This window comes from Mus musculus, chromosome Y (assembly GCF_000001635.26).
Source record: "Mus musculus strain C57BL/6J chromosome Y, GRCm38.p6 C57BL/6J".
Taxonomy (NCBI): domain Eukaryota; kingdom Metazoa; phylum Chordata; class Mammalia; order Rodentia; family Muridae; genus Mus; species Mus musculus.
Window position 1 is genome coordinate 3,294,748 of NC_000087.7, and position 11,702 is coordinate 3,306,449.

At 37.1% G+C, this 11,702-nt stretch overlaps 1 protein-coding gene across 1 annotated transcript; it reads right to left on the reverse strand.

The window, feature by feature from the left end:
• Window positions 1-224: 224 nt before the first annotated feature.
• On the reverse strand, window positions 225-11,702 carry Gm21677 (predicted gene, 21677). The gene is made up of 9 exons (NM_001270513.1): window positions 11,631-11,702; window positions 8,611-8,723; window positions 8,057-8,163; window positions 6,770-6,947; window positions 4,998-5,150; window positions 4,080-4,188; window positions 2,631-2,711; window positions 1,084-1,172; window positions 225-902 (listed from the first exon to the last, which is right to left on the reverse strand). Exons 2-9 carry the CDS (start codon window positions 8,717-8,719, stop codon window positions 586-588), a joined length of 1,143 nt encoding a protein of 380 aa, NP_001257442.1. The 5' UTR covers window positions 8,720-8,723; window positions 11,631-11,702; the 3' UTR covers window positions 225-585.

An 11,702-nucleotide genomic window follows, 5' to 3' on the forward strand; every position in this document is an offset into this window, starting at 1 on the left:
AGAATGGAATCAGACATGCAGGGGCAGCAGTAATGGGCTTGGACTCTGTTATTTGGACAACTGCTTTGCTGCCAGGAACTTCAGCCCACAAAGCTCAACTAAAGGGTCTATCCCAGGCTTTAAAACTGGAAAAAGGAGATACAGATGTGGTTATTCACTGCTGAAGGAAAAGCCATCAAAAATAAGGAGGCAATACTTTGTTACTCAACAACGAAGTCAGACAATGGCTTTGCTTTACTTTTTATTGACAGATTGTTTTTGACTATGCAAATACTTCATCTCTACTGGTAAATTCTACTTTAACATTAACAAGTCTTTCTTAACAAAGAATCATTTCTGAACAGTTAAAGTTTCCTTGTTTTATGTTCTAGAAGAATTCATGGGTGGAATGTTAGTCATTATTTCACTTCCCCCCAAAACAATGTATTTCCGTATTCGGGTAAGGCAGTAAAACTTACTATTTGCCTTATCTCCTAAATCAACATATTTCTTTTAACATTTGGAGAACATAGGAATAACATCTTATTTTTCTTCTTAGAAATGCTGTTTGGTACACAACTTAAGACTTTAGTACCTGCCTCCACTTTATATCTGCTTTCTCCACGACCTCCATGGGATCCCCCAAATCTTGGTATTACTACTGTATGATTCACGAGATGCACTATACAGCCCATCCTTAGGTGAATGCCCTCTTTCCTGTCTGCCCTCACGGTCAAAGTATTCCCTATCAATAGGTGGTGGAAGCACTTCTTGTCTACCACTACGTTCATAGTCACTTGAGTATATGTTACTTCGGTTGCTTATGTATGGTTCTCCTCTTCCACCATATCCATCTTGTGAGTTACTATAGTCATCATAGCGGTTGTTTCCACCTCTTGCAGATGGTGCCTCATGGAATCTTCCTAAAGTAGATAAATGACCAAGTAAGAAAACAGCCTTAAGACTGCCCATTTAGTCAGTTAAGAACACTGCAATAGCAAATACTCCAACCACCTAATTAATGTATAACCCATGTTACATTTGTCTGTATGTGTAAAATTCACTAAGATGGCATTTATTTACCAAGTAAAATAGGACTCTTACCATAACTTCTGTATGTATCTCTGTATGAATTTCCACTTAAATATTCAGAGAAATCTCTATCACGTCCTCCAAGATAGCCAGCATGATCACTAAGTTTTAAAAGGAAGTTTTAATTAACATAAGAACTAACAGTTTTGCCAGGTTTGGTGGCACACACCTTTAATCCCAGCACTTGGGAGGCAGAGGCAGGTGGATTTTTAAGTTTGAGGCCAGCATGGTCTACAAAGAGCTTTCCCAGACAGGCACAGAGAAATCATGTCTTGAAAAAGAGAAAGAACAAAAGAACGAAAGAAAGAAAGAGAGAGAGAGAGAAAGAAAGAGAGAGAGAGAGAGAGAGAGAGAGAGAGAAGAGATAGGAGAGAGGGGAGGGGAGAGGAGGGGAGGGGAGGGGAGGGGAGGGGAGGGGAGGAGAGGCGAGAGGAGAGGAGGGGAGGGGAGGAGAGGAGAAATAGGAGAAAAGAGGAGAGGGAGGAAAGTAGAGGAGAAAAAACAAGAGGAGAGGTGATGAGAGGGGAGGAGAGGTGAGGGGAGGGGATGGGAGAGGAGAGGGGAGGGAAGGGGAAAGGAGAGGGGAGGGGAGAGGAGAGTGAGGAGAGGGCAGAGGAGGGGAGGGGGAGGGAAAAGAGAAAGGGAAAAAAGAAAGGAAAAAAGAAAAGGGAAAAGAGGGAAAGGGAAAAAGCGAAGGGAAAAGAAGGAAAGGGAATAAGGGAAAGGGAGAGAGGGAAAGGGAGAAAGGAAAAGAGGGAAAGGGAAAGAGAAACAGGGAAAGGGGGAAGGGAAAGGGAGAAAGGGAAATGGAAAGGGAGAAGGGAGAAAGAAGAGGAGGAATGAAGGTAGGAAGGAAGGAAGGAAGGAAGGAAGGAAGGAAGGAAGGAAAAAAGGAAGGAAGGAAGGAAAGAAGGAAGGAAAAAAGGAAGAAAAAAGGAAAAGAAAGAAAGAAAGAAAGAAAGAAAGAAAGAAAGAAAGAAAGAAAGAAAGAAAGAAAGAAAGAAAAAAGAGAAAGAGGGCCGAGGAGAGGGGAGAGGGAGTAGAGTGGGAGTAGAGGAGGAAAGAGGTGACAAAGGAGAAAAGAGGAGAGGGAGGAGAGGAGAGGGGAGGGGAGAGGAGGGGGGAGGGGAAAAAGTGAAAGGGAAAAAGGAAAGGGAAAAGATGGAAAGAGAAAAAGGGAAAGGGAAAAGAGGGAAAAGGAAAAAGGAAAAGGGAAAAGAGGGAAAGAGGAAAAGGGAAAGGGAAAAGAGGGAAAGGGAAAAATGGAAAAGTAGAACTGGAGAATTGGAAAGGAAAAAAGGGAATAAAAGGGAATAAGAGAATAAGGGAATAAGGGAATAAGGGAATAAGGGAATAAGGGAATAAGGGAATAAGGGAATAAGGGAATAAGGGAATAAGGGAAAGGGAAAGGGAAAGGGAAAGGGAAAGGGAAGGGAAGGGAAGGGAAGGGAAGGGAAGGGAAGGGAAGGGAAGGGAAGGGAAGGGAAGGGAAGGGCAGGAAGAAAGAGGAGGGTAGGGGAAGGAAGGGGAGGGAAGAGAGAAGAAAGAAATTGTAATACCTGAAGACTTTAGATGCACTTTCTTCCCGAGAGTGGTAATTGCCATAGTCACAGTATCCTCTGGATGTTGATTCATATTTCCTTGAATAAATTAGAAACTAAAAATAACCATCCAAACTTTTATGTGAGAGTTTCTCACTGTCCTGGAACTGGCCAATTAGCTAACTGGCCAGTGAATACATGATACCTGGCAAAATATCAATGGGCACTTCTCCAAGTAAGCTAAGACAATGGTCCCAAACATAACTAGGATACATGACTGCTACTCCATCAAATATGCTAATGAAATACTGCTATTAGGATTGCTAAAATTTAACAAACAAACGATACAGTATTTGGAGAGGAAGAAACTTCATAAAAATTAAAACTTTGACCATCATTGACAGGAATGTAAAAGGGTTCTATATACTATATTACCATATTGCCCAGCAATTCAACTACAATACACCTAAAATAACTGAAAGTAAGAACTCTATTAACCGTATATGAATGTCCTTAGCACTGCTACAACACAAAATCATAGCTTTAAAATGACATACATGAGAACGTAATATGTACTTAATATACATATTTAATAAATATTAAATAAAATTAATTTATGGGATGGGATCTGATGCTCTCTTCTGGTGTGTCGGAAGAGAGAAATGGTGTATTCACATAAAATACAATAAATAAATCTTAAAAAAGACTAAACCTTACAAAAGGATTAAATCTGAAAATTATGTAGATCAAATAAGTATACAGTAAACCGTGATTCCATTCATACCCTCTCTGTATTTACAGAATTGAAACTGATTGTATAATTGGAAGGTATTTACTTTGTGTACTAAAGTAGGTAGTATACTTTTGAGATTAGTCAGACTTAGGAAATGAGCGTGATTATCAAAGGATATCCTCAAATGTTGGTTCTCAGGTCCTTTCCACATTCTATTTGAACAGTGTCTCTAACTGTCCTGAAATTTTTCCACGTAATGCTATCAGACCCATGAGAGTCTTCCAACCAACATAAGAGTTGATCAATTAACACAGGTGAGATTATAGGTTTTATGCCTAACTTTTTCATTGGTTCTGAGTATATGAATACAGGTCTTCATCTTAAGAAGTAAATACTTCCACAACTGAACCACCTTTCTCATTCTAGAAGATAATTTGCAGAAAATTTTGTATGCATTTATCTACTTATTCACTGTGTATATAGAACCCAGAAAACCTGTCTTGTTTTGTTTTTTTTCCCAAGTTGTTGTGGCATTTGGACATCTTCTTAGGTCTCATGAAAGTTACTCAACTTGTTAAGCCATTTCACTAGCCTTGGAAAACAGACTTAATGAGAAAGGATATAAAAGGTTTTGACACTACATAAAATGTTCCTGTATGATACTAAGTACAATAATTAAAGCATTTTTCCTTCCACAATGGGAAATTTAACCATTTTACTCTTTTTTTCTTTACCTATCATTAGAAGACTGGCCATAATCCCTTGGTAATGGATACTCATCTCTTCTGGAAGACGCCGGCTCTCCTCTTGGCATATTTCTAGAAATCTCTCTTCGATGTGGTTCTGGACATTAAGTTTAAAAATTACTATACAAGTATTTCAAGTTGCAGATGTTTCAAAGTAGTAATAAAAACACTGCACTTTTCTCTGCAAAATACCTTTTACAAGGCATACTTCATTCTTTAATGAAGCTGTATTAGTAAACTACTTCACAAATGCAATATAAACAGACTGTTGTCAGTGTAATCAAACATCAATCTGCCTTTTATTTTATGGATAAGTCTCTCTTGTTATTCAAATTTCACATCTTACATTTGTATTTTAATGGTCTTTACTCAAATTTTGCTTACAACATACTTCATTATGTTGATACTGTAACACATAAATACTCTAATATTCAAATTTCTCTCTCTCTTTGTTTCTCTCTCCTCCTTTCTCTCTCTCTCTCTCTCTTTCTCTCTCTCTCTCTCTCTCTCTCTCTCTCTGTGTGTGTCTCTCTCTTCCTCCCCCATTCCCTCCTTCATACCTTTCTTCTTTTTTTTCCAAGAAAGTGTTTTTCTGTATAACCCTGGCTGTCTAGGAACTCACTCTGTAGACCAGGCTGGCCTCAAAGTCAGAAATCCGCCTGACTCTGTCTCCTGAGTGCTGGAAATTAAAGGTGTCTGCCACCACTGTTTGGCTGTTACATTTCACTATCATTCCGCCTAAAATCTTTAGATAGATCTACAAATGTAAAATTTTCCTAAGTACGTACATGTGTGCGGTTGTCTTCTAAGACTGTGATGGTCAAAAACTCATAGGCAATTGTTTAAATGTTTCTCATTCATTATAAACTGCATTTCCACAAAAATGTCTGCTTGGCATGTTTTTACCTCGTCCTCTTAGTCCAGTATTGCTTCTTGTCTGAGCAGAAGTTGCAGATCTTTTAGAAGGGGGATCATCCCTTTTTGAAGATGGATTTCTTTTAACTGCAAAGTGTCTCCCAGAAGAACTCACATTGAAATTAGGAGTATATCTATCACCACCTGTATTTAAAGAAACATCTTAGCTAAAGGGAATCAATACTTCAATGAGTAAGTTCTAATTATCACTTGTAAATCTTCGTTAAACAATACTGTATTCTCAGCAATTAGTATTTTTTTCTAAATTGGTAAAATTTACTATTACTAGTATTTATTGGTAAAAATACTATTTACTTTTGTAACTATAATTCAAACAGTATGTAAAGATGGCTTTAACATTTATAGCACAGTTTGAACACTACACTGTGTTTAAAGAAATGACAGAGAACTGGAGTGAAAGGGAACAAAAATCTGTCAATTAAATATGTCTATATTTCAGGTAAAATAATCACTTCATTATTAGAAAGCAGATTTTAATATATTTCTAGTCTCAATACTTTGCAAGATCCATCTATGAAATAAACTTTCACGCAAATATAAGCCCCAATATCAATTAAAAAATAAAAAATTTCATATAATACTATTAATACATAGACATGCTGAGCAATTATTATAATTGACAAACTCGGACTCTCTATGAAATGCATATCAAATATGATATAATCATTTTAGCTTAAAAAATCAATATAGATCTAGTACGCAATTATGAATAAACTTTGTATTTTCATACAGGTAAGAATAAAAACTTAGATTTAACCATTAAGATCATTTGGAGAGCATTATAAAATGTAAATCTACTTGAGAAATATCACCTATCTTATCTAACAGCCCTTACTTGGATATTTAAGTTTGGTTAATACAAAAAATTATAGATTTTTAAGAATAAAATTTGAATTTATTTATTTATTTTCAAAAGTAGTAAAATACTCTTGAAGATTGCCTAAAAAGCATTCTAATGAGTCGTCATCTTCTCATCACACATCAAAAGGTAACATGTAAAAGTTAACGTTAAAATGTTCTGTTTCTTTTAAACTCTTCCAGAGTCTGAAACAGTCTTAAAACTTGCAAGGTTTAGATAATTCAGGAAGGATAAATTAGTGTTCAATAGGCTTATATACAATCTGTCATCAAAAGAAGAAATGAACAGTTTTCAGATAAATATACAGCAATAAATATTGTCTGATCAATTCTATTTATTTGAAATGTACTTCTGAGTTCTGGACACTTTAAGTCAATTTTATTTTTCCTATTGGTATAGTTTTAACTTTCCAAAGTGTTAGAATTACAACTCACACGCAATACTGGCCTCTAAAGAGCAAAACTAAAAAACAAGATTAGAAATAAATCTTGCTACTCAGTGTAGGGGTACTGAAGTTCTCCCGAGGACCTGTGTTCAATTCACTAACAGCTAAAAAATATAACTCTAGGATATGAAACCTTCATACAGACATACACACAGAGGCAAAATAGCAATGCACATAAAACAAATCTTGCAAAATTTCTGTTGACTACATCAGGACAAATACTGAATATCCTAAAAGAACTCTTTTGCAATTGACACTCTGGTGTAAATTCAATTTTTAATTAAGGCATCTGTTACTTATATTAATCATACAGTGCTTTTAATTTTTCTAATTGAAGGTAACTGCTCTACTCATGAGAATGTAAATAAAAGTCGTAGTGTTTCTACTTATATTATCTTACTAATTATCAGTCACACTGCTTCTACTATGTACAGTTACCCAAGTTCCCTTCACATGAAGGACCACTTCTTGCTCTGCTTCTTCCTCCTCTTCCACATTTCAGAATTCTTGAAGCACCTCTGGTTCTTGAAAAGGATGGTGGTCTCTTCTTGCTACCACTTTCAAGTGACGATGGTCTCCTGGCTTGTTTTACTTTAATTCTTTTTCCATCCAAAATCTGAAAAAGACAACAGAACCAAATTTAACTTACATACATTACCTTTTACTGAGTCAAACATGAGGTTTAGAATGTCTTTCTTAATGGAAATATATACCAGTTTGTTTTATCAGAAAGGAAAAAAATTGAGACAGAAACAAGAGAATTGTAGTATTTTACAATCTGCACAATAAAGCTTAAAATACAGAATGGCATGTTGAGAGCCCAAAGAATAAAATCATTTCCGTGCTGGAAGAACAGCACTTGTAAGTAGATTGTCCAATTCAAAATAATCAATCTTAAAAACTACATACAAGTAACATTATACACACTGAGCAAGCTGTATTGGTATGTATTTAGGAGTATATATGTACTGTATATGTACTGTATATGTATGTGATAAACTAATGAAAAAAAACCCGGAAGAAGTGGAAAGAGAAAAAAAAGATGACAAATTATACTATTACCCTCCTCAAATAAAGGAAACAATTTTTAAAAGTTACTTGAAAAAAATGGAGAAAAATTACCTTTAAAGTAATCATAAAAATATATCGTGTTTCCTATAGAATATGCAATTTCTAAAATTTTTGATGCAGGATAACAAAGAGCATCTGTTGAATAAAAATCTCAAAAACACTACTATAAACTAAAAATCACTCATAGCTAGTTTTCAAAGACAAAAGAGAATTCCAAGTTGGTAAAAATAAATTAGTTAAGGTAGGAACTCTATTTATTATGACAATCAATAAAATCAATTTGACTTTTATTGCTGTTAAGTCTTGTAATCTGTTTAGAGCTGGATTTACTTGAACATAACTTTCTCCAGAATATTTTCCTTTATAATTTCTTCCATGAATTGAAAAACTGCTTTTCCCAGTTTTCCCAAACTATGGTTTCCTTTTTTTCTGTTGCTTGTAAAGATTATATCCTATTTACTCTTAAAGTATAATATGAACTTGATACAGATGTAATATATGTGACAATGTTGAAATATCCTACTAGCCATAATTTTGGCATTAGTTAAAAAAAAAAAACCCAAGGAAGTTTTGCTCATTTTTCAGCAAACTAAACACACCAACTAATGTCATTAACTACTGGAAAGGAGTAATATATTGTTACTACATTCTTACCACTCCATTCATTTCTTTGACAGCATTCTTAGCATCTGCAAGGCGTCGGAAAGTAAGGAAAGCAAAGCCTCTAGACTTCTTAGTTTCACGATCTCTCATCAAAATAACTGCAATATATGTAAACTTTTACTTACAAAACTACATAAAATTTTTTTCTACTTCCAAATTGACATTTTTTTAAACTGTTACTCATAGGACCCTTAATTTGACATTCTAAGTAAAACACTATACCAATCATTCTAGTCAAATCTTAAATAAAACCCAAAATCTTACATTTCATATTTTTACTTGCATTCTCAATGTCAACAAAATTAATAAATTAATGTCAGCCTTTGTTGCATTTTGTCATACACCTAGAGTGTGCAAGGCATGCATGCACACACAAACACACATGCACACACATGCACATTACACTAATTGAGCAACATTATCCATTGCAATGAGTAGTTGTCAAATAAACATAAAAATAATCATCCATGTTCCAAAATTGAACATATCATAGAAATACTTTATATTTACTCTGAAGAGACATACAGTTTCTTTTAAAGAATTACCACGTGCTACTGGTCCAAATCTCCCAAATATTTCTTGAAGAGTCTTTTGTCTGGTCTTTATGTTGAGGCCTCCTATAAAAATTTTCCCAGGCTGATTAGTTTCTGCCATTTTTCTATAAGTAGAGAAAAGGATAAAATAGCATGCTTAAAACTTTTAAAGCTGGACAAATAGCTCAGTTAAAGAACACTGACTGCCCTTCCAGAAGATTGAGATCTGATTCCCAGAACAACATACATGGTGGTTCAAAGTAATTCCAGCTCAAGGGGACTGCTGCCTTCCACATACGAACATCATATAATACATGTTGCACAGACATATATGCAGACAAAAGATTCATATACATAAGAAAATACAACTAAAGGGAACCACAGAGCCTGACATCCTAATGTTTTTTCCTTCCCCTTTTTATTTATGACCGTTTTCTATTTAGCTGAAACTGGCCCTTCTTGCTTCTACACATCTACCACTCAGCTTACTGGTGTGCAGCACTGTTTAATGAAAGAAAGCAAAAGGTCAATTAGCATACTGTAACAGGTCTAGTTTTTATTAAGTATGGGAAAGGTTGTAATTACTAAACTTTATTCTTTTTCACTTAAAAATACTCACACTGATGAGATGTATGCTGTTTACTGTAGAATGATACATAATATTATTCTTGTGTTTTCTTGCAGTGATAAATTTCCATGTACAGTGGTAGTCTTATTGTATAGTTGTTGGTTATTAAAAAAAGTTACAAATGTTACAAAGTTGTTGTAGCCTACAAACAGATTAATAAAATACTTGCAGAAAACATCTAAAGAAACGGAACTTTATCGAAGTAATTGAGTCTGACAGCTCCACATGCTTATAGTCCCAGGACAAATTTGGGAGATTGTCACAATTTCCTGCTCGGCATAGAACATAGCAGCCCCCCGCCCCCCCGCCCCGATTATATAGGGAAGACTACACTCAGAATTTAGAAAAAAAATACAAAATGTAAAACACTTATTATACACACTAATATTGTGCTTAGATTTTCCCCTTATCAAAGACAGACAGACAGACAGAGAGGTAGAGGGAGAGGTAGAGGGAGAGGGAGAGGGAGAGGGAGAGGGAGAGGGAGAGGGAGAGGGAGACAGGAAGAAGGAGAGGGAGACAGGAAGAGGGAGAGGTAGACAGGGAGATGGAGAGGGAGACAGGAAGAGGGAGAGGTAGACAGGGAGATGGAGAGGGAGACAGGAAGAGGGAGAGGGAGACAGGAAGAGGGAGAGACAGAGGGAGAGGGAGAAGGAGAGGGAGACAGGAAGAGAGAGAGGGAGACAGAGAGAGGGAGAGGGAGACAGGGAGAGGGAGAGGGAGAGGGAGACAGGGAGAGGGAGAGGGAGACAGGAAGAGGGAGAGGGAGACGTAGATTGATAGGCAAAGGGAGACAGGAAAAGGGAGAGGGAGATGCAGAAGGAGACAGGAAGAGGGAGACAGGAAGAGGGAGAGGGGGAGGGAGAGGGAGAGGATAGGGAGAGGCAGGCGTGCAGGCAGGCAGAGGCAGAGACACAAGCATACACACATTTAATGTGTCAAGTCTAAAACATTCGAATTGTGTCTTCTATGGAGGCAAATTCAAAAGGAAAGATTTCCAGAGATGTTGGCATTTGAAATGTAAACACCTGTGAGCTGTACACGCAAAGATTTTCCTTTAGGAGTGAAATTTAAATCATCCTTAAACTTTTGCCTATATTTTTCGATTATAAGAAATACCAACTGGAGAGGAGACAGATACGAGACCAGAGCAGAGCAGGAAGGAAGAGATGATTGGGAAGTCAAATAATCCAAGCCTACCCTGCACCTTAACCAAGCATGTTCATTCTCAGAATTCGGATCTACTCAGGCTCTCCTCTCGTATCCCACTAGCCTACCCTCAGAAGTTAGCAGCAAACTTGCTCTACCAAGTGGGCTGCTGCGGCACCAATGACATCTTTATAGTGTCTGACCAATCAGGATGGTAGAATAGCTTGAGCCTGCCCTTTCAGTAGGTGGAGTCCAACTCTAAGCAGGCGTGGTTCTGATCACTGACCTATCAACGTAGTGGCGTAGTGGCGTAGTGGCATAGCCCGGGCTTGCCCCTGTGAGGAAGCCCTGTTCAATGGGCCTACCAGGGTGGGCCTTGTGATGTTGGACCTAACCAACAGTAGCTGGTAGCCTAACAGAGACCTGCACTGATGGCGACATCAGGACAAACAGACTATGGCACTAATAACTGTTGTCCGTAGAGCCGTAGGACCTTTAAAGTACAGTTCCGGTATTTTGAGGTAGAAAAGCAATAGCGGACAGATGCTCCTGTGGAACAAAGGCTGCGGCACGGCGCGCCGCGATCGAAACAAAATGGTGCCTAAAATTTTCATACCTACGCCAAACATTTCACGCCAAACACCGCCACCCTCCTCAAATCTAAAATTAAATCATCACAAAGAGAGGCAAATAGTTTACCTCAAATGTAAATTAAACCACCACAAACAGAGGCAAATAACTCAAAGGATATTACCTACCTGGTTTTTAGAAATATATAATTTAAATCCTAATTTCCTCTGCTCAAGCAATATTACTCTTCCAAATGAAAGCGCTTTTCCCCCTTTTGATAGGATAACAGAACTCCTTTACGTCCATACATGTTCCAATTTACATATAATTTACTAATACAGCTTTTTTTTGTTTTTTGGTTTTTTTTTTTTTGTTGTTGTTGTTTTTTTTGGAGGGTGGGGGTGGGTGGGGGGGTTGAGACAGGGTCTCTCTTTGTAGCCCTGGCTGTCCTGAAACTCACTCTGTAGACCAGGCTGGCCTCGAACTCAGAAATTCGCCTGCCTCTGCCTCCCAAGTGCTGGGATTAAAGGCGTGTGCCACCCCGCCAGGCTACTAATATGGCATTTTTAAAATTTTGTACAAACGTATGACAGAAGATTACTCTGAATTAATTTCTCCGTCATAGCCATTCGTTTTTCCTAAGGTATAAAATTGTTGGTTACAATTAAAATTCAGAATTCATTACCTTTTCTTGATTTTCTATTTTCTCAGCTTTAATGGATCACACCGTCCTGCAACAACTCCGACTCCAAAATGA

Bases quoted from the DNA above. Each gene is read 5' to 3' on its own strand.
- Gm21677 (NM_001270513.1), bottom strand. From the start codon at position 8,719: ATGGCAGAAACTAATCAGCCTGGGAAAATTTTTATAGGAGGCCTCAAC. The intron at 6,948-8,056 runs GTAAGAATGTAG...TGTCTTTTTCAG, and splicing joins TCAAAGAAATGAATGGAGTG to ATTTTGGATGGAAAAAGAAT. The intron at 4,189-4,997 runs GTAAAAACATGC...CTTAATGTCCAG, and splicing joins TACTGGACTAAGAGGACGAG to AACCACATCGAAGAGAGATT.